The sequence below is a fragment of the Saccostrea echinata genome, unplaced genomic scaffold (assembly GCF_033153115.1).
Source record: "Saccostrea echinata isolate AGI-Se365-2 ecotype Australia unplaced genomic scaffold, CSIRO_AGI_Sech_v1 ptg000009l, whole genome shotgun sequence".
NCBI lineage: Eukaryota > Metazoa > Mollusca > Bivalvia > Ostreida > Ostreidae > Saccostrea > Saccostrea echinata.
The window spans coordinates 24,584,472-24,608,582 of NW_026889758.1; the positions used below are offsets into that span (position 1 = coordinate 24,584,472).

A 24,111-nucleotide genomic window follows, 5' to 3' on the forward strand; every position below is an offset into this window, starting at 1 on the left:
TTTTGCTTTAAAAATGCCAGTTGAATGGTGTAATTTGTGGTGTAAATATAAGAAATGAATTTAATTTTTGAAAATTCATGAGGTACATGCTACAACGCTTCATGCCAGCATATTTATCATGAAGCGCTAACGTGCTTCATGAAATATGCCGGCATGAAGTGTTGTAGTTCATGTCCTCATGAATCTTCAAAAATTAAATTTATTTCTTAAATGTACCTTGACATTTACTTGTAGACTAATATAACCTTTAAGTAGAAAATTACACAATGTGTTTACACATACATGTATAAGTTAATTTCATATTTAATGATTTTGACCTATTTTTATGGTGAAAATATATGTTTTTTTTATGTTTTGCATATTACTTTGTGTTTCAACCATCATTTCAGTGCATATAGGGTACAATTGTATTAATTATTGACCTGATTTTTATACTTCTCAATTTTGAACAGCTGTAAGTGTATAGAGTCCGACATAAATATGTCAATTAACAATTTTTTTTTTAAATTTTGACAGGGATTTTTTTTTTATATTATACATTGCTGTAGTTAATGTGTGTTTGCCACTGAATATATGATGACTCTGTTGAATTATAGCTGCCTTTAGAATTCTTTTCTGATACATACATGTATTCCAGTAAAATCCTGTTGGTCCCTCATAAGAATTGTCTTAAAGATTTTGCAATATATTTTGCATTAAATTTTCTGTTCATTGATTTTTTTTTCAGAATGTGGATCTCAATATCAGAGTAAAAGTCAAGTAAATGCGGCAATTACAAAGATGGATGATAAGGTATGTAGAATTTACAAAGATGGATGATAAGGTATGTAGAATTTACAAAGATGGATGATAAGGTATGTAGAATTTACAAAGATGGATGATAAGGTATGTAGAACCGTGATTTCATTGACTTTTTGATGATGATCTAAAAATATTCACATTTTCATTTTTAAAACTGAAATTCTGCAAAGTTACAAGTTATGTGTATGGCCTCAGTTAATTATTTTATATTTGCCAAATGCTGCATAAAGGGAAATAACTTTTCCTGAATATTTTGCAGTCTGGTTGAAATAAATCACGACTGATATTAGTTCCATTGAGTTAAAAAAAAAAGAACTCGAGTAGTCAGGCACACTTGTGTTAATCAATTGATTTTTACCTGCAAAAGATGGACAGCCTTTGTCTAATTATACGTTGGCATAAAGAAATTTCCCCTTCATTAATAATTCAGTTAATCTCCATACAAAGGAATGTGTAGAAATGCAGACTGGTCTGTGTTTTCTTAAATCCATAGTTATATATGCAGGAATCTTTTGGACAGGGTTTAAAAGGTAAATTTAAAATTGCTGAACTATTTTGTTGTAATTTCAGTCTTCTTTAGTACATGGTAATTAATGAATCATAATGCTTTATATCATTAAAAATCTTCTGTCTCTCAGTGCAGTTTGAATCATGATCTTGAATAGATGCAAGCAGCACATGTCTTTAATGTTTCTGTGGAATTGATTTACATATAAACTGTTTATAGCTCAGGTTCTGTCATTTTCATTCCAGATGAAAATTCAACTTCCTCTTGTTTAATTAATGTAGTGTGATTTTCCCCTTGTTTTTCAAAAATGTTTAATTTTTTTTTTTACTTTTAGAATCTAATAATATGCTTTATATCTAGAAAATTTTTTTGCTGAATTTCAGATTGATGACTTAGAGAGGACGACGAAAGCAGTGTCACCTTCAGAGCCAGTGAAAATCAGAGGAAAATCCAAAATGGAGGGGAGTACAACAGACTCCGATTTCTCTGATCTTGACATTCAAACTTTTGCAGAGAAAAGCATCGCCTCTTCCCCTCCCAGTAAGTCTGTATCCTCACTGTCTGGATCACCACACAAAAGAGGGTATCATCCCTATGTGGACAATTTTAACACAGGTGATTTTTACTCAGAACAGAATCCCAAGAAAAGGAATTTAAATCAGTATCCGTTTGGTCCAGGAAAGGAGAATCTGTTTAATCTGAACTGGACTAATTCAGAATCATCTCGAGACAGCGCACTAGGAGGTTCACTGATGAGTGCTCTTGGTTCAGTTCTCACTGACACATCAAGCTCATACGAGACTAACTCAGACTCGGAGCAGAGTTTGTCTGGTCACAGTGTGTATGGGAGATACCAGAAAATTGATGGCTCGTCTGGAGAGTCTAGTGAAGAAGAAGTGCTGGTATTGCATAGGCTACCAGGAGAAAATCTTGGGATGATTTTAGGAATTGATAGTGATCCAACATGCCAGACAGTTAAATCTGTGTACGTTAAGACTGTGACAATAGGGGGTGCTGCATACCGAGCAACAGGCAGTAAGAAGGGGATACAAGAAGGAGACCAAATTCTGCAGATAAATGGAACAGACCTCAATATTTTAACTCACGATGAGTGTTTAACTGTGCTCAGGGAAATGCCTCTGCGAGTCATCCTAAAAATTTGCAGAGGAAAAAAGAGGATAGCTCCCACAGCAGTCAAGTTATCTCCAGCCATGTCACTAGCCAGCAGTAAGAGTTTTGGGGACAGTCCAAGCCCACTGGTATATTCTGAAACTTCCAGCTACTCCGAGAGTGAGGAGGAGGAAGGGAAGTTTGATGGATTTGTTCAGATACATGTGGAGATTGATAAACACCCCAATGAGAGTCTTGGTCTAAGCATTGTTCCAAGCTATGGTTCAACTCGGCAGTTCTACCAGGTAAAATTAATTTATGAGTATACATCAGTTATCTCTATTATTTAATAACCTTATGGAAAAGTTTTATATCTCAGTAAAAAATCAGCTTTGTATAGAAATTCGTTGTTTTTTTTTTAAGGAAATGGGGGGAAAAAAAATTCAAAGATATTGAAAGTATTCTGATTAATATATAAATAATCCACTTCAAATAAAAAAGGAAATAAAAAAAATTGGAAATAAAAATGCTCAACTTAAAATAAAAAAAGAAAATTTGAAATAACAAAAAAAAAAAAAATAAATAAATAAATAAAATAAATAAATAAATTGGAAATGGAAATGTCTAAATATAGAGTAACTTCCCTTTGACTACTAGTTCAGAAGATAAAATTTTATAATTCTTTCTTAACTGAAAATTTGAGTCTAATGACCAAAAATTAAATGCAACCCTGGTGTTCCTTTGTATGTATTACTACACAGCCTAATACACTAAAAATGCTTTAACTGATACTAAAAGCGATAATACAGTGAACAAAGAAATGGGACAATTGTGCCACTTTCCTATCAGATTTTACTTGAAAGGAACAAATTTCTAAAGCAATTGTCCTCAAATTGTAAGAAATGCAAAAACAGGTAAAAGAAAGGTCACTATATTTAAAGCTTTAAAACATATACATTACAGTGTTTTTTTGCCATAGGCATTTTGGCTGATCATATTGATATGTTACTTATGAAGTTACAGTATGGTATACAGCACATTCTTGTACCCAATGTTTCAATCATACCTCACAGAGTAGTACATCTCTATCTTACTATATTTTCCTCAGTAAGCACTTGGGGTACATAGAAAATTAAAAAAGATGGTGTTTATAATTACTGTACATCTGATTTTTTTTTAATGGTAATTTTGATATGAAAAAAAAAACATTTTCAAGTTTTGCTGTCATAAATTGGTGACTTTTCTGAATGCAGGCTGAATGAATCATGGGGAAAATAATAGCATACTTGATTCTGATAAAATTCAGCCCAGCCTAACTTAGCCAGGTAAATATGGCTATTAGCCTATCAAATTTTTCTGGCTCAATCAGCTCACCTTGCGTGATGTGAGCTCAATACAGGCTCACAATCAAGTGTGTCACCTGCTATAGCCAATTTACCTGTGCGCTCCTGACTCGTCAGAATCAAGTGTGCTGTATGACTGTGAAGCATTGTTTTTGAGTTGTTAAATTTGCATCAATTTTTACTTTAAAAATGATATTTACTATGATTATATGTCTAATAAGATAACCCCCCCCCCCAAATAAATACTCATTGAAGATGATTTTTATGCTTCTATTTTATTGCACTTGTCCTAACCATGCATATGAATGTTTAATGATTTCATGGCAAAACTTGGATGCCTATTATTACTGCAAGCTTGAAGGAGAGATTGTGTCTTTCATTGTTCCCAAAGAAAAGAAAGAGTATATTGTCCAAAGCACCCCAGTAGAATAAGGTGTGCCTCCTCGCCTCCTCAAGAGTAAGATAGGGCACAGAGTACCACTCTCACAAAGTAAAATATAGGATGGATCACAGAAGGATAGGTGATCACTACTTCCAATAGTATTATAGATTACATGTATGTTGTTCATCCCTCACTTGTAGGACAGACAATTTTGTTGTCCCCCATTCCTCTCCATAAGAAAGTAGACCGTGTCCTTGTCACTCCTCAGTCCATCAACAGTAGGATTGAATATTGTTTCCATACCTCACAAAAAGGATTGGAAACTGTTCACATCCCTTATAGATAGCAGACAGTGTCCTTAATCTCTCACCTGTAGGAGATTTTGTCACCAAAATTACACTAGGGTTACAAACTCTGCCAGTTCTTTATCTAATGGAAAGTAAACCATGTCCTCAGTTGCTCATTAGAGGGATAGGAGATTGTGTTCCCATACCTCACACAAGGAATGGAAACTGTTCCTATCCCTTATCTAATGAATAGTAGACTGTGTCCTGTCCCATACATGTAGGATAGGAGATTGTTTTCCCATACACTAGGAATGGAAACTGTTCCTATCCCTTATCTAATGGATAGTAGACTGTGCCCCCCCCCCTCCCTCATATTTTGGATAGGAGATTGTGTTCCCATACCTCACACAAGGAATGGAAACTGTTCCTATCCCTTATCTAATGAATAGTACACTGTGTCCTGTCCCATACATGTAGAATAGGAGATTGTGTTCCCTTGTCTCACACAAGGAATGGAAAATGTTCCTATTCCTTATCTAATGGATAGTAGACTGTGTCCTATTCCACATATGTAGGATAGGAGATTGTGTTCCCATACCTCACACTAGGAATGGAAACTGTTCCTATCCCTTATCTAATGGATAGTAGACTGTGCCCCTCCCCCCTTCATATTTTGGATAGGAGATTGTGTTCCCATACCTCATGCTAGGATAGAAAACTGTTCCCATCCTCTATCCAATGGATAGTAAACTGTGTCCCTCACTCCTCCATTGCAGGATATATGAAATTGTGTTTCGATATCTTATTTAGGAGGTACTCCCCTACCTTAATACTAAATGATGTATGTAACTAATAGCATCCTTGTCCACTCCTGTATAGTTGGGCACAGTATCTACTACATTCCTCCCCAGTAGAATTGCACTGTGTTTTATTTCCCTCCCCATATAAATATAAGACTGTGACACCCACCTCTTGTAAGTAATAGGGGAATCTTTTATCTCTTCTTACCAGAAATCCATATTTCATACATTGTTTACTTAAATAATCTTCAGTGTACAGGAGTTATTTACAGTTATTGATCTTGAATAAATACCTATGTTGGCAGTAAATTTTAAATAGACAGTTTTTTGCTACTGTGATAATTCTGATCCGACCCTAAGTATACTTGAAGGTATGGTAAATTTTAATCAGCTATACAGTCTACTGTCTATCAAGCATCACAATCCAGTCTGTCATTTTACGTACAGTACACGGTCGACATCTGACACACAGTCTATAGTCCTTTCCTGTATACTGCTATATTGATGCATGGATCAAGTTTTCTAGCAATTGATTTTTGTTGATGTGTGTTCCATATTTAGTAATGAGAACTTCAGGTATCACACGTAACCTGTAGTTGATAAAGAATATCTTGCCATATGTGACACATGTATTTACAAAATTTTTTTAATACAAGCAATCAGTCTTCATGCATCTTCTCATGAGATAAAAAGTTAAGTATATTCCTCTGGGATTTAGTAACACCTTCAAAGGTAAGTTAACGAAAAGTTTTATTTGGTGACTAAAGACAGGAATATTCAAGTTATTAAAGTCCGTTAACGAAGTCATGTTTTTGCAGGGTATGGTAAAAAAAATGACTTAGTATAGGTATTAATATAATATTATTTGTTTATAACCCATTTGCTCTCCAATTCAAACTTTCAAGTTCTGTCCTCTTTTCAAAAACACTTGATTTATTTCATTTTGAAAGCAGTACTACACTGACAATCAGTATTGGATAATTCAAAGTAGGGAAAATCTGGACTGTCTGTCAAACTCTATCACATAGCTGAATTCATTCACTAGACCCTTGGCTATTGTTGTATTATGAGAAAAAATTAAGCTGTTTTAAAATTCTAGTTATGAGTGCCTGATCGCACAAGGTTTACACAGGATAACCTCTTCTATACAATATAGGCGAGACCTCGCACTCAAGCAGAAAAGTGAATTCTGTCACCTTCAAGGGATATTAGTGGTGTATTGATGGTGGATCTTGTGTTTTATCGAGTATAGTTACGTATGTACTTGTAATCTGGTGAAAATTTCACCTGTCAGAGTACCAGCTAATCAATTTGAGAACAGGTGAGAGAGATCTTTTCTCCTTCTTACCGGGGCCACATAAGTATAATGTCAACAGTTTAGTGTCTCTTCATTGAACAACTTGATCAGTTGTAAGGTATGGCTGATTTTATATTTCTCAGTCTGGCTTAAAATGCAAGAAATTGGAGTATTGTAATTTTTTTAGTTATATTAAATTGCAAATAGTCTATGAATTTAATCTAAATTTACAAGTATTTTCAAGGACAGTATTTTTGATCTGTGTTTAAAGATCATGTATATGTAGTTAATTGTGGAAGAGAAATTGGTCTTTAATGGTTGAGCAATTTCACATGAATGACAAGTTCTAGAAAATCATGTTAACTTTGGGAGTGTCAAATGCATTTCTTAATACATGTACTTCGGATTCCAGGTGGGAGAACTCTGTATGTCTCGTTTATTCTGTATATGAATATTATAACATATAAATAAAAAAATTCTCTTTACAAGTATATGCTTATCTGAGAATTAATAGAGAAAGGCTTGTCAGATGTTTAGTATTGCACACGGCTACATGTACATGTACATATACACAGCATTTATGTCTCTATTTTGCTGTTGATTGCATGTCAAAAAATTTTACGGTATACTCTGTATAGATATTTGAGATATTAGTCTAAATTGTGAGAATGAAAAATAATTCAATGTTAATACACATGACTACAATCTTCTGGAGCTATAAAGCATAAAGCACAGGTTATCATGTAACTGAAGGGTAATGTTTTAGTGTAAGCAGTTCCTTATTGCCAAATGATTCAGGACTGTGGTACGTGTATGTACATACACGTATATCAAAAGGGTCCTCAAAATCTTGTTCAAACCATATAGTTTTTGAAGCATTTTTATGTAATTAATGTAAGTACTTCCTATAATTTTAAATGTATGAGATGTAAAATCAACACATATCTTAAATCTTAGGAATGATAGTAATCATTGCATGTTTCTTCATTTCCTCCAGGCACAGACTTTTAAAATGTTGTTATCATTAATTTACATGCACCTTAAAATGCAGCTTATCCAAGGAATGTGGGAACAGCTGTTCTGACATGTAAAATAATACCCCTGTTCTCAATATTACAGGACACCATATCAAAGTGTTACCTGGATTTTTACCTGCAGGAATGTCAGGTGATTTGATCCACCCAGTTTCCAGGCTAATAGATGGGTCATATTACATCTATATATGTGGGTTGTTGACATGTTGTTTTAGCTAGGGCATTGATTAACTTTTCAATTTTCAATGGGCATGTAGTGTTAATTGTTGTGCACAAAGATATTTTGAATGTAGCAAAAAAAAGAACAACAAAACAAAACAAACAAACAAAAACAAGCAAACAAATGAAAACATCAGATTCCACATGTTTTCAGAAATTGATTGTCAAACCTCAAAAAGCTGTGAATTGTTATTTTAAGTGCTGCCTTTTTGATTAGGTTCAGCTTGAGAAGATAAAGTATTTTCAAAAGTTGATTGTTTCTTTCAAGGTGTGGGTTGCCTGTCATTTTAATTTTGAAACAACCAGGTGATCATTTGAGTAATTTATCAAAAAAGTTCATCACATGTTGGTTAATTTTCTTTTCTAAGACATAGATACATTACTTGGAGAAGGAATTCCTATAAGATAAAGTGATTGAATGTTCTTGGTGGCCCTCCGATGTTTATACTCCTTATTTGGTTTTGTTAAGTGTCTGTTACTCGACTAACATAGCTGAGATTGCTTTGTGGAGTAGCGAGCACTTATACTGGTCTCAAGAGCTTCCCCTGTTTGTTTGGATTTTTTTCATATGGCAAAAAATAAGGGTGCTGTGTTTACCCAAAATGAGCAGAGTTTAGTTTCACACAATTTTAAAAAAAATTGTTATATGCTATAGATATATACACTGTAGCTATTTTGTGCATTCCTTGTTTACCCACCTAAGGTTTTGGTTGTTAGTTATGTTACTGTCAGGAAACTTGTTTGACTTAATATGTTCTTTGCCTTGATAGGATATAAATTATATGTAAATTGTATGCACATTCCAAGATTGAATTAATTCATGATAGAGGCTGTTTTGCCCTGTTATGGCAAATGCATGAGATCTTATCTGAATGCTTTATGGGTTTGTTAAATAAATATTCAAACTGCAAAAACAGCAAATATTGAAAATGTACTCCTAGCAATGATGGCAGTATTGAAAAGTATATTTAATATGATGAAGCCAGTTTGAACATGATCAGATAACTATAAGATAAAATGATAAATTTTTTGAAGGAGTCCATGCAGCTTGAGACTTGATTACAGTCCCTCTGTCAATTTAATATGTTTTAGTCCACATTTAGTCTATTCAGTGGGTGGTATCCTTGTCTGTTAGTGTGTATAAATCTTAAGATGGATTTTGTCTGTTTACCAATTAAGTCAACATACCCATTATGAGATTTATGCAGTTCCATCACACAATCATATGATATTCAAGAATCAAGAGAAAGAGATATGGCATATAATTTTCTAGATGTCACCATTTTATAATAATTAACATAATCAATCACTTTAAATTGACATATTTTTCATATGTTTATTTTTGGATGTGTTCTATAAGTGTTGACCTTTTAAATAAGAACAGATCACCTCTAACTGGTCAGTTTGTATCAGCCACGGTTGTCCGGTGTCTTTCTGGTCCCCATGTAATGTTCTGTAATGACCACATACCTTGGCCTCTCAGACAGGGTTTGAAGCAGTGGGTTTATATCAGGGAAGAAGTGTTTATACAGCCTGTAATATTGATTTAGATTAAGTGATTTCCTACCTTCTCTCTAATTGGCTCCTTTAAAGGCTCCAATGATCTTTTCATTAAGGATTTTTCCATACAAGTTTTAATCAAATCTTTTTGGAGTTTTGCATCATTATAAGTAAGGTAAGATTCTCCTAAGACATCTGTTTTAACTAAACATATAGATTTCACATGACATTGTGACAATAAAGTTTACATGCTCTCTTACTTTCTATTTATAGACATGCATGTTTGAAATAAATTGCTCAAGTTTAAATTATTTTTTTAAAATTTTTTTTTCTTGAAAAGTACAAATATTAGAGATAAATTTCCATAAAAGACATATACTTTGGATTCATGTATTTTTAAAAAAGAGAAACCTGTTTTCCTGATGAGGGAATAAGAGCTAGAGAATCCACTTCGAGCAAATCCAAATTCTTTCAATTTATATAAATTTTTTTTTAGCCTGAATACAGAGGGATCTGTAGAGCTGTTAAATTCACATATAATTTATGCAAACCAAGATACTTGTATTATTTTTACTGAAATATAATGTAACGGTAATATATACATTCTCTTTATTAATGCACTGGATAAAATGTAATTCTTTTGTTAATCATATATAATGTAATGATACAATTGTTGCAATGCTTGCTCTGTATCGTGATGTTTATCGAAACTTGGGTATAACATGTTTGTAAGAGAGAGATCATGTAATGGTGGATTTTATTTTTAAGGAATCTGAGTACCTGTGTTGATATTGACCTCATTGGTGAATTTTTGTGTGTGTCATCCTTAATCTCTCCAAGTTGCTCCATTTAAAGCGAAAATATTGACGTGTCAATGTAAGGCAGACAAACCTGTTTCTTTCACTAGCATTCAACCTTGGATTATTTTGATTAAAGAATTCACTTGCGTTTTTAAAGTATACACAGTTGTGAATACTACAGATGTATGAAGACTGAAAAGTACAACAGCTATATCACCTGCATGGCTCTCCCACTACATGTAGTACTGGTCGACGTCTCTATGATTCCAGGGGTTTTAAAATTGGATTAGAGATATCAATGCAGTGTAATTTTGATACTTGAATGCGGTATATTTCATGTTTTGACAGTTATGTAACGTACATTGAGAGTTTGTTTGCAGAATTGACTGTGATTCCGGACAAGTGCCGCCATGTTATTAAATTTCCTGTCTGCATTTACGAACCTTTGTTGACTTTCCTACTTTGAGAGGGATTCTGATGACAAATTAAACATTTGAATTTGGTCTGTGTCATCTTTTTGAGAGTGAGTTCACATTTTTACACACTTGGAGTTGATTTAAAATGACCCAGGGTTTTACTCTCTTTCTTCTTAAACCCAGCATTAAGGGAATTTCAAACTGCTTAAAAATTGCCATTTAGTGAAATTAGACAATACATTTATATCAATTTCAAGTGATAGTCATGACGATATGATGCCTTTTGAATTTCAAATGAATTTATGTAAATTAATGATATATAATAACTGAGTGGGTGACTGTGTTCTTGATGAGTGTATTGTTTATGCCAGGAAGCATCATTTAAAATCAGTTTAAAACTAGCCTCTCTCCTTCTGACCTTGAAAGAAGGAAACAATTGTAATTTAAGCAATAGAAACTGAGATGTTTTTTATAAACTGTGTATCAAATAAAATACTCTGTCTGTTGACGTCACAGTAAACTAGGGTTGGTTTGGTAATCTGATTTGACAAGACAAGATGAATGTCCTTAAAACATCAAGACTGATTCATGTTTTACCACAAAAAGCAAGGTGTACTGCACTCTGACTCCTGTCATTAGTGCAAGGTGTTCAACCTTTTGCTAATATAAATTGTCAAATTTTATTTCTTTTTAGTGCAGGGTGAAATTTGTCAATTGTTATGAACAAAGATCTGCTGTATTTTTCAGATCAAGAGACTTCTACCAAGTGGAGCAGCTGCCCGGAGTCAACACATACGCGTGGGAGACCGGCTTGTGTCTTGCAATGGAATCAGTCTTCGTAATGTGTCACAGGCAAAGTGTCTTTCTATTCTGAAATCAGAAGGAAATTCGGGTGATTTAGAATTGGAATTACTTCGGCCAAAGGAAAATGAAGATCAGCTTGAGATTTCACTAAAAGTTTCAAATACTGACTCCACTTTGACATTACATTCACCCAGTCAGCAGAGAAAAAATTTCATTGCAGATCTTCCAGAATCTGACTCCGATAATGAAGTGGTGCTCAACAAGTTTCAGTATTTTGATAAGACTGGAGTAGGTCAGAATTTAAGTGATCAAAATCAAAAATCAGAAGTGCCAAACATAGAAAAGATAAAAAATAGTGACAATAATAAAAGTAAAAGAGATTTTAAGTTTACCTCAGAAAATTCAAAAATGGATGAGTCATCTGAATCCTGGAATTATGCGGTGCCTCCTCCCGTAGAGTTTTCAACATATGGACCTGCCGTACCACCACCTGCTGAGTTCTCAGAGGGTCAAAGTCCAATCTTCAACCAATCAAACAATGGAATTCCTGTCACAAATATTGATGAAATCATTAAATCATACAGCCAATCTCCAGTAGTACAAAGCCATGATTCCTACATTCCACAAACAGAAATGGATGACACAGAAGTTCAAATCAGACAGTTAGAATCCTTGACAGGATTACATGGGGATGAGAATGGGTCTTTGGACAATTCTCTCACCTATTTTAATGAAAACCTTCCAGGAGAGAGGGAATTAGATATGATGGACAGTTTTCAGGGAGATAATGACATGAACAACTTTGATAAGGAGGATCAGACTATTGATGAAGGTGATGATGTTGAGTCAGAGCCATTTATTCCCCCTGCCCCTGTCAATACTGAGGACATTGATTTAGATGTTGAACATTCCAATAGCGATGATGAATTTGTTGTCCCTGTCACTGTGCAGAGGAATAAAAATATTCCCTTCGCATCCACTGTAATTGTGCCATCCGCTGGTCCAACTGAAATAGAGGAAGAGCAAATCATTCCTTCAGTCGAACAACGTAAAAGGACACCAGTTTCAGCCACCATAAAGTTAGATGAAGTAAAGAAAGAGGAGTTACCAACAAAACCAGTTCCTCAGCCTAGAGTCAAACCAACCATCATCAGTGTAAAACATGAGTCAGCTCCCCCCAAATCCAGCATGGATGAAGATGAAGGTGTGATGGAGGAGATAGTGAGAGCAGAATTCAAAGAGAGGCAAAGTGCAAATGAGAAATTTAATGAAAAACTACATGTAGAAGTGGAAGAGGAAATAGTTCCAGTGGTGGTGAAGAAAGACCAGAGCTGGAATGCAGCTAAAATTGCTGTTATCACAAACATGTGGTCAAAATCTGCCAGTAAGAGTAAAGAGAGTGTGGATGACCATGAGAGTAAGAATTTAAAAAGTGTTATAAATGTGATAAATTCTAAGAAAAAAAAGGATAATACTGAAGATGATTATTTAGCACAGGGAAACAAGATGGAAACAGCCAGGGAAGAAACTGAAAATTCTCAGAATGTGCCAAGAGAACAAGAAGTTTACAGAAATGTCATTGAAGTAACATCCCCTGTGTCAGTGGATGTTGCTAATGTGGAAAAGAAAACTGAAAAAGTAGATTCTGTTGCTCCTTCAACAGACAAGTACAGTGTAAGTAAATCATCAGAACCAGTGGATGCAGAGACTTCAACTCAACAAAATGTTTCAAGATTGGATACCAAGCCTGATGAAAAAGAAAGCATTACTGTCACATCAGAAGCAAAATCAGTTCAAGAAACAGCCCCCATTTCAGTGTCATCTAAAGCAAGAGAGGACAATGTTTCCTCTTCAACCTCTTCCAAAACCACAGAAGCTTCACCAGTATTGCCCTTCAAGTCATCCATAGGAATAACGAAACCATCAAGTCTTCTCAGTACAATAAGGTCACAAAACAGCTCTTCAGCAACATTAAGGCCTCTCTCTTCCATTAAGCCTATAACTGTAAGTGCAAAGACATTTTCTCTAGGAAAGCCTTCCAGTCTTTCTAGTTCTCTGTCTTCTGGGAGGCCATCCCTGCTCTCAACAATTCATGGAACAACAACATCCACAAAGAATACTCGCTCTGAGGAGGAGCCATTTTTAGTGAGAGTACTCAAAGGGATTCTAGGGTTAGGGCTGAAAGTGAGTATTACACCAGAGGGGTTTGTCAAAGTGGATGAGATTCAACCAAGTGGACCTATCGCAAAGGATGGCAACATCAGGTAAACACTTCATTTTTGTAAGTTAAAACACAGTATAACATTAAGTCAATTATATATATATATCCTGAATAGGAAATGACAGAAATATTACATAACATTAATTGAATATATTTTACATGTATTCAGTTTAAGCTCAATTCTTCGATCTTTTTTATACATTATATCATACAGATTATAGGTTTTTCTCCATCACACAAACACAGTATTGATATTTGACAGCTGTTGACATTTAGTATAGGGCTCAAGATATTTTAGTCACCATTGTTAATTTTACTATAACAATCGTAATCGATTTGATATCTGTTTTTATGTTATTAAACAATTTCCCAATGCCTTTTGATAATGCCAAATGCTATGCATATCTGATAATTATCATATCTCATAATTAATTACAAATGAGGAATGAACCTCCTGTAGTAGTGTTTATGGAACTACTTTGGATCAATAAAGTAATTTTATCTGGAATATTGCTGAATGAGCAACCTTGGTAACTCTCTTTTAGGGGAGGTGAAAATGGGGGGGGGGGGGGGGGGAGAGAAAAACAATATGTGTTAAAAAAGAAAATTAGCAGTAATTGTTTAAAAAAAAAAGTCTAAGCAAGGTAAATTCAGTTTTGAACAAATGATAAAATTTATTTTCTTAGCAATTTATACAAGTGGTCTTTAATATTGATTGCTTCTTCTCGAAGGGTTGGCGATTTCCTGCTTTCTATCAACAACACAGAATTAACTGGACTCCCTGACAGTAAGGTACAACAGATACTCAGACTCCTACCCAGAGGCATTGCAAAAATTCTAGTTTCGGTCAAACCTCCATCATCAGGTACACATCATCTTATCTGATAAAATATCACTACTTGTCATCATAATACAAAGAAATCTTCCTGACTTATTTATACACAAATCAGTAGTCAACAATTTTTTTTTCAATTTTTACAGAAGGCGTTGCCAGACCAACAGACCTCAGCCTCGGCAACAATGATTCCAGACAGTCACCTTTATCATCTCCAAGAACAATGTCAAAGTCAGCCTCATTATCACCTTCGTTGTCTCCAAGACAACGTACATCATCTCCTTTGTCACCACAACAACCAAGCATACCAAGTTCTAAAACACCAGTAGAAGAGTCCTCTGTAAAAGTGACTGTTAACCACAACCAGTTGTCACCAGAAACAAATAAAACACAAGCAGATGAGTCCACAGGAAGGGTGACTGTTAAACATGACCAGTATGCACCCGGAGCAAAAAAGACACCACCACCAGTGGCTCCTAAACCTAAACAGACTTCGTCACCTGATCATGTCAGCAAAACTGGTTCCCACTGGGGGGGTGGTGGATATGTCAGCTCAGCTCTTGGAAGAACATCCTCCTTTGGAAAGAAAGAATCACATGCAGTTGACAGCAAACCTCACATTCAACCAAAGAAGGCAGATTATGTGTCATCTGCCAGAAAAACAGTCCATGAAAAGGAAGAGAAAGAGCCTATTGACACTGTAGTATTTGCATCTGTGGATTTTAACAAAATGAATGCTATGTCACGCCAGTCCATGGGGCAGTCAAAAGATAAAAATAGTTCAGAACCAAAGATGATTCCCAAAGGACATGTGGATTATGTATCCTCTGCTAAACCCAAGGTCTCTTCACTAACCACCACCTCACCACAGAAAAAGGATTTCCCGTACTCACCCTACGCATATGAAGAAGTTTCCACAAAAATCTCACCTGTGAAGATGAACTCTGCTTTGAGTCCTCGTAGGAAGAGTGAAGATAAATTTTCATTTGGAGCATCTTTCTCTGGTAACAGAACAAAAGGTAAGATGGAGGATCAGCACACTACTGGCTCACCATTAACCTCACCCAAAAGCCCTGTCACCCCCACCACACAGCACTCACCCAATATCAAATCATCCCTGGAAGCTGAGATTGTAGTTGGATCACCTCCAGAAGTTCCTACCAAACCTGTCCCCAAACCCAGGGGATCCATCTCAGACAAAATTCCAGAAAGCACTGAACTAGATTCCTCACCAGCAAACACCATGCCATCTGTTGAGAGCATAATTCCTAGTGTTGAAAACACAGATCAAGTCATAGAGCAGCCTTGTGTGCTGAGCACTGATCAACTAAACATAACTTATTCCTTTGAAGAAAATGTTCATAGTGCACCTGAAGCACAGAGCATTGATATTGATGTTGTAAACAGCACAGAATCACAAAAAGACACTGCTGCTGCACTCACAAAAAATAATCTACAAGATAACAATGTGATTTCACCAGACATTGATCTTATGAATGTAGATGTCAACATATCTAATGTAGAAGTAGTTAATAATGATTCTGATGTTGAAGATAAAAAAGACAAAGATACATCAGAATCTTTGATTGTAGATGACTCTGATAATGAATTATATGACTTTGTTGAAGAAATAGTTAGAAATGCTATTCAAAAAGGAATTGATGAATTTAAAGCTTCAGAAGCAGAAGACAAACCAGCAGAAGATGATGAAGCAGGTAAGAAAGTAGACAACAAACTGTCAAGAGTGCATGACACACATCCTGTAGAGGTTATGGAAACAAAAGGCTTGCGTGCTTTCTTGCAAAAATTTGACTCTTCTGAGAAGGAGATGCCATCACCTGTTACATACTCAATGAATCAAAACCCTGTAGCAGAAAACATTGCTGCAGAGATGCTTACATGTAAGACATTACAAGAAGACAGTGATAACAATGCTAGGCATACAAACTCTGCTACTAAAACATCTGCAAGTACATCCAATGATTTACTAACACATGAAAACAGTGGTGTTCAGGTTGACCAATGCATGTCTGTTTCCCATGATGCTTCTGTTGCATGTAATGATGTTGTTTTGGATTCACCCAATCCAGTTAGCATGTCTGTGGATGTGGTTAATGTGCCTAGTGTAGCTTCAGTAGGGGATAATATTGTTAATACTCTCTTAATTCAGGAACCAAAATTGTGTACAGAACAACTAAGTGAAGATCCGTACCCACAACATGGCAGAGACAAGGCAGATGATAATGTAAATAGTGATGTTAATGGTGAAGATTCTCAGGGAGACTTGGAAAATATTGAAATTGTTTTAAATGAAGAAAGTGTTGATTCTTCTCCTATAGATTTATTAGGAGGAGACATTTCACAGACTGAATTAAATTCTGGAAATTATTCTACTATAAAAAGTCAAAGATCATGGTTTGTATGTTTTGGAAAACAGCAACTTGGTCCCAATTTTTCTAATGTGGAGGATATTGGTGGATCTTTGGATCAGGTGTCACCAGAAGAACTGGAAACATTGTTGAACAAGACTAACAGTGATTTGGACTCTTACGGAGTGGGATTGGATGCCATGCTTGTGCTTGTCTTTCTTGATTCTAACTTCCAAGGAGAGGGTCCAGGAGTGCAGCTAACTACTGACCAAGGTGGCTTTTTAATGGTAGGTTAACTAATACTGGTACATATATGTACTCAATACTCTGTAGATAAAAACAAAGAGGAAGCTGTCAATGTGACAGCAAACCTTAATTTTGTTTTCTTTCGTGTGAACAGTATATGTGTACTTCTCGCATAAATCATCAAAACTTTCTGATCTGAATCCAAGCAATTGAATTGTACCCTGTGAATATATTTTGCATAAATATGGCTAAGTTCAATAACTGGTATTTTCCACAAAAATGAAATTCCAAATACCATGCACATCTCTGACATCTTTGCACAATTGATCTGCAAATTAAAGACAAACTGTAGAAGGAGTTATCTAGACAAGTGATGTACCCTATAAACAATATTTTGCATAAAAATGACTTCAACAACTGGTATTTTTCTCATTAATTATCAAAAATCAAAATCCAATCTGATATACAGTAAAACTTGTCTAATCCAGCCACCACTAGTTCCAAAGAAATTGGCCAGATAAGACATTTTAAACAATTTAAGTTACTGAAAGGGACTTGAAGTTTACATCCTATTGGCAACATTTCAGAATAAACAACATTTGGACTAAACAAGTTACACTATGAGCAATTGATCTGCTAAATAAAAACTTCCTATCTTCAAAACCATAGGAGGACTTATCTGGACAAATGATGTACCCTATTGGCAGCAATCTGCCTGCTATTTTCACCATTTCAATAACCAGATTTTTCCAATGGAAAACCTGGGGGAAGGGGGGGGGGGGCATTTTATTTTTAGTTAGATTGTCTGCAACCAGCAAAGCCCAGAGTTAATTAAGATCATAATAATTTAGGGACTTTGTCATGCAGGTATTATAATTATACATTATAGGCACACATTCCTTCTCTCTTTCTTTCCTTTTTTCTCAAATGATTAAAAATGTCAATGTTTGTTACTCATTTGATAAAAAAGTCAATGTTCGTTACTCCTTTGTGTTTAAAAATACAAATTGTATTTTATAATATTTAAATTTCTTTATCCAAGATAAGACTACAAATAGTAAAATACTTGATTTCTACATAAGGCTACTGGTTCATCCATAGGCATGGTTAAAAAAATCACATGTAGGGCGGGACAAAGAGAGACAGAAGTAGGTGGGGCTTGTAGCCTTCAGCGTTTATGCAAATTACCACACAAGCCAATTGCTTGATCACATTATGAAACCAAAAAATTAGACAGTTATTCCTTAAATATTTAGTGGTTGTTTGAGGTATTTCTTATATCTCAGTGAAATTTTGAAACATTGAAATAGAGAGGAAATTAAAATATTCAAAGAAAGAGTATTTCTGATCTGAGTACTCTTCAATGATATGCAGAAATATGGGAAGGGGGTGGTCATATATCAAGTGACATGACTGCACACAGTAAAATCTACATTGAATGTCAACATAATGTTATCATAAAGAGTTTTGACCAAACATAGAGTAGTAATGATACAAATGACATATTTATAGCTATACCAATAATACGTCAAATACAACAAAACCTGTCTGTACAGAGAGAGGAGCACATTGATTGGTCATCTCATGGACTTTCAACCCCAGACCTTCGTTATTTAGTGGTCAGACTGTGCGTCTCCCACACAATTTACTATACACAGATTATCACAGTGTCTGATTGATTGCCCCTAAAATACATGTATGTCTTCCATATAAATATCAATGATCAGAAAGCAATAATGGATTTTCTAATAATTAAAGTTAGAAAGAGCTGAATATGTCCCACTGAGCAGGACATTATTTAAATATGAAAGTCATCTTTTTTTACTATTGTAGTAATCAGAGCATTGCAAATAAATAGGTAGATTTTCCTGGGATATTTCAAGCTTGACTATTCTTACATTCCTTGAATTTTTATGTTTTGAGTTTTAACATTGATGTTTTATGCCTGAACAGTGAATAAGTAACCTGTCAATCCATGAAATCTTCTTTTCCATGTAACATTATGTAAAAGCATTCCACAGAAGAAACTGTCACAAAATCAGAGGGCCCTGGGGCTGTGGTCACAGATATTAATCACTTTCATCAGGTGTTGATCCAACACTCAATGTTTCTTTTATTGCTCAATATATTTGAACAGTTAGTGGTGACTTATGTCACGCTATAAGGAATCTGTTGTAGAATTAGCATTTGAATCTCCACTGTGAGGGTTGTACGAGCCACAAAAGTACATGTGTAACCAGTTGTAACAATTTTGGAAATTTTACAGATTAGTTTTCATATAAAGGTAATAAGTGGCTATTATTATTTTATGATCGGTAAGTCTTCAAATTAAATGTAGTTATGGTTTCAGCTGTTGAACTGTGTACTGGCATTCCTATTGGAAAAATTCTGGATCCATGAGAACTTTAATTAAAATTTATTCATTGATATAAAAAGAAAAAAAATAAACTCAGTCTATCATCATAATCTTCCTTAACTCATTTTGGAGCAAGCTACATTTACAACATTTAATTCCTGTTTTTATATTAAAAACAATTTGTATTGCCATATTTTACAGTTCTGTCTCTTTGATTAGATTTCAGAAGTGATGGAAGGTGGTTTGGCAGACAGAGAGGGTCATATTCAAAAAGGAGACAAAGTTATCTCCCTTGATGGCATGTCCACTGCTTCTCTCTCACCAGAAGCTGTGATGAATGGGATCAACAATACTCTCTCCAGTCATGTCATTGTACTAACAAGAGCTGGGGAGGAGAGTGATAATTCTGAGGCTCCACCCACTCCTGAAGCCCCACCCCCAGCACTTCCTGTCTCACAACCACCCGATATTCCAAAAGAGGATGAGATTAAGGATGTAAAAACAGGTTCATCAGTGGAGGAGTTAAGTGGAAGTGAAAGTGAAAATAAAATCACTCAAGAGAAGATACATGACTTAAAAGTTGAGATTCCTTCAGAAAATGTGGATACACATGAGGACAACAAGCAAAACAGTGATTTGGAAGTAATTGGTCCAGGAGAATGTGAAAGAACAGACTCCATTACTGTGACCATTCCAGAGGTATCCAGCCCTCAAGGATCTCAAGACTCTGGTGTGGAAATGCCAAGTCCACTGGATTCACAATCCACAGTGGTAGATACTGCTTCTACTGAGAAACCTTATGAAACTGAGCAGCTCTTATCTAATGGTGAATTGAATCAAGGTGTGTCCTTTATGTTTGTTTTCATGTATCATGGAAGTGATGGTAAAAAAAAACCAATTTGAAACAAACAAACAAAACCTAAACAAATGTAATTTTACTATAAGAGTCACCAAGATTATAAGAGTCACCAGGAATATTTCTTAAATTCTGTATTTTCTTCTTTGAAAGTGTCCTCTCCTACCTCCCCACTTGTAAGGATAGAGCAACTGTTGCCAACACCATCTGATGATTCGGATGATGAAAATGTAGAGAAGGATACATTTGAAGTGGTAATGAACAAAGGAGTAACAGGGCTTGGGTTCCTGATTGAAGGAGGGAAAGCTTCAGCTAAGGGAGACCAGCCTCTGACCATTAGGAGGATGTTCAAAGGTACTGTAAAAGGGAACCTCTTAGTCTGAAAACAATGTTCATTTTCCTGTCTTTCTAGCGCAGCATGTCATTCCAACACAAAAACTAATATTGTAATAATGTATTGAGAAAAAGATGTATAGTTCTATCCTATTGAAGTTATAAGTGCATATATTTTTTTGAATAAATTCCCTTGCATGGAGTACATTACAAATTTTTGATCAAGAAAATCATGATAAATTTTAAAATTCATTTACAACAGATTGTTAACTTTCCCTTTTAAATTTTGAAATTTTAATTATTTTTCTTACATTTTGTTAGAGCAAGAAATAATGAACAGTCAAACTTTTCTAATCAGGACACTGCTGGTTCAGTAGAAATTTGCTGGATTAGACAACTTTCCTTTTAAACAATTGAAATTACCATATTAATTGCAATAGACAATATTTTGGAATACAAAACCTCCAGATTGGGCAAGTTTTACTATATTATATATCTCTATAGATGACATGTAAATGAGAATACTGTGTTCTTGTCAAGGTGGCCCAGCAGAGAAATGTGGTATGCTGAAGGTCAAAGACGAGATTCTGAAGGTCAATGGATTGGACATCACAAACATGCGGCACTCTGAGGCCTGGACACACCTTAAGTTCCTGGATGATGGACCAGTACATCTACTGATACGTCGCAAGGTCCAGCAATCAGTAGAATAAAGACACTATAACACTATCAAAGTACTGAAAGTACTAGTAACACAGTCAAAGTAATGCAAAGTCAATAGTAACACCATCAAAGTACTGAAAGACACTAACACTAAAAGATCTGAAAGACACTAGTAGCACCATCAAAGTACCACATCAAAGTACCACAAAGACACTTTAAAACAGGCTACATCAATTTTCCATTTTTGTTCAGCAAAAGGTGATTTCCACTTGAATGTGATAAATAGAATAAAGATATATGGAATAAAACTCATCAGCAATCTACCTGGCATAAATTCTTCCAATGTGTGTATATAAAGTACAGTTGAACTTTGGTATCTTGAACACTGATATCTCAAATACCATGGATATGTCAAACTGATTTGAAAATCCCAATCACTAATTCTCTAAGTATTTTACCCTCGACATCTTGAATCCTCGGATATCTCCAAGTTTTCCTTTGGTCCCATTGAGTACAAGATAATGAAGTTCAACTGTACTTTGAACTCTGTACAATGTGTTTTTGTGAGGATTTGTCCCCAGAAAGCATTTGGGTTTTAATTTGGAGGTTGTGTTGCTTTTCCCAATGTACAAAAAGGTATTAAATTCAGTCTATGGATGGGCAAATGGTTTTTATGTAGTAGGAATTAAGTGAGTTGAATAAAAGTATCTGCACAAATGTATATTGATTTCATGCATTGTACAATACAGGACTACTTTATCAAAGGATACATGCCAACTGTACCACATTTCACTTACAAATGAAGGGACATAATCTCCTTTGTTACACTTGTATCTTTTAAATAAGTACTGTAAATCACTTCCTATTTTTTACTGAATTTTATTTTCACATAATTATGTCTGCTTGTGAAAACGTCATTCTTTTATATATATATATATATATATATATATATATATATATATATATATATATATATATATATATATATATATATATATATATATATATATATTGTATTTTTAAAGATTATACTAGGTAATAACCAAAATTTTGTCTCACTAATAAAGAGTCAACCTTGCGAAAATAAAGTGCACAAAACTATAGTGATGTACATAAAATGTTTATGTTTTAATATTTGATCATGGTTTTATGGATTCACAAATATATAAATATATATCAGAAGGGTCTCATTGCTAATCAAATACGTATAGGCTTTGTCTCTGCAAGGTAAATGTGATAGAGAATTGTGTCTCAAAGTTTTCTATTATTAAGGGTTAGATTTTTTTAAAATTATAACCACTAAGCACAATATATATCGAACCTTTACATCAATTTGGGTTCATTAGGAATTCAAGTATTTGTGCAAGACTGAAAAATTGACAATGTAAATACAACACTAAATTTGTTTCCTTGCTTTTTTGGCACTGTGATTTTTGTGTTGTTGTTGGTGATTAACACAGTGCCACACATTGTTAAGTTTATTTGCTGTTCATGTATAATGTCTCAGGTTTTACCAACTCATTTTTTCCCATATATATGTACCACATATACTGCTATTGTTTGACTGTGTACATTATTTTATCCAACATGCTTGTTCAAAGTGTAATCGGTGTTATATATATTATAATTGTACATGTTATAACAGAACTTATACTGTTATGTGTTCAAATGGACAATCTTCTCCGAACTGTCTTCAGAATTAATCTTATTTCTGTGAATTTTTAAATTATGAAGAGGTATGTTCTTTCAGATTTTTGCAATTTTGAAAAATGAATTCTTCAAGATTTAGGAATGGCCAATTAAATTTCTGGCACAGGGATATCTGTACCTTTTTTTGAGAGCCAGATTTTGTTTGCAATAAAGTGTACACTGCATATATTGTATACTCATCAACTCTGTGTAATACATATCTAATCCCTAAGTATATATTTAATTGCAATATGTTTGAACAAAGCAATATTTTCTACAATAAAAAATAAATATATATATTCAAACAAGACTTTTTTCATTATATCATCTGTACTTTTTCCCACTCCATCAGAAAGAGGAAGAACTATTATCATATACAGTGAAGCCTTGTTAGTCTGCAGGCCAAAAAATCAGGACACTTCGTCTTCCAGACAAATTCTGAGGGTCCCTGATCAGAATTTACATATATATCTTCCAATTATAAATGATTCATTTCAGTAATGCTTCATTAATCCAGACTATTTTCTTGGGATCATGATCACAGATTAAAGAGGCTGGACTGTGTGTACCGGGTACTCTGTATTAATATTGACTACTGACCATGCAGAGAATTACTGAACCCTCATTTCTACAGTTTTCAATCCTCATCTGTCCATGAATGATAGAGCCCCAGGACAAATGTCTAACTGTTGAAAGACTAATAATATGTACATGATGTGCCTTTAAAAAGCAGGATAAGCGATAAAGTGACATACAAGGGGTGATCAAAAAGTTTGCGAACTAATTGAATTACTTCCTTAAAAGAAATAAAATGAGGTTTCAGTGCTCATTATTTTTTCAAGTAGTCCTATCTGATTATAATGCACATCTGCCATTGTTCTGCCCATGCGCAAATCACGTGATCAGGGCGGTCACGTGACATGCTCCGTGGTGTTCTGTTCACAGAACCTAAAACATTTTTCCGAGTCTTATATTTCTTACCATGCAAGGTATTTTTTACAACAAGAACAGTCCATCTGTCCACAGGAGTCGGCAATTTTATCAATAAATTGAAAATAAATGATAAACAGGTATAAATCCTACCAGTGAGCTTCGACAGGATGGCAACAAGTTTTCTTGATTTTCTCTAATTCACTATCCAACCAACAGCAAACACCAGATATCAACTCCGTAGTGTCCATTAATTAATTCCTGACATTTTTTACTATTCAACTACCCTACACTATCATTTTAATCACACTT

General features: G+C 34.6%; 1 protein-coding gene across 1 annotated transcript in view; it reads left to right on the forward strand.

Annotated features, from left to right (window-relative positions):
• LOC133182573 (uncharacterized) overlaps nt 1–22,091 on the forward strand; it is a 57,240-nt gene extending 35,149 nt beyond the window's left edge. Inside the window, exons 12-19 of the mRNA XM_061317418.1 lie at nt 728–792; nt 1,693–2,724; nt 11,245–13,565; nt 14,254–14,387; nt 14,504–17,013; nt 19,548–20,169; nt 20,338–20,538; nt 21,058–22,091. Of these exons, the coding sequence (XP_061173402.1) occupies nt 728–792; nt 1,693–2,724; nt 11,245–13,565; nt 14,254–14,387; nt 14,504–17,013; nt 19,548–20,169; nt 20,338–20,538; nt 21,058–21,230 (7,058 nt within the window). The 3' untranslated portion in view covers nt 21,231–22,091. The remainder of the gene's footprint in view (nt 1–727; nt 793–1,692; nt 2,725–11,244; nt 13,566–14,253; nt 14,388–14,503; nt 17,014–19,547; nt 20,170–20,337; nt 20,539–21,057) is intronic.
• Nucleotides 22,092–24,111: the final 2,020 nt, after the last annotated feature.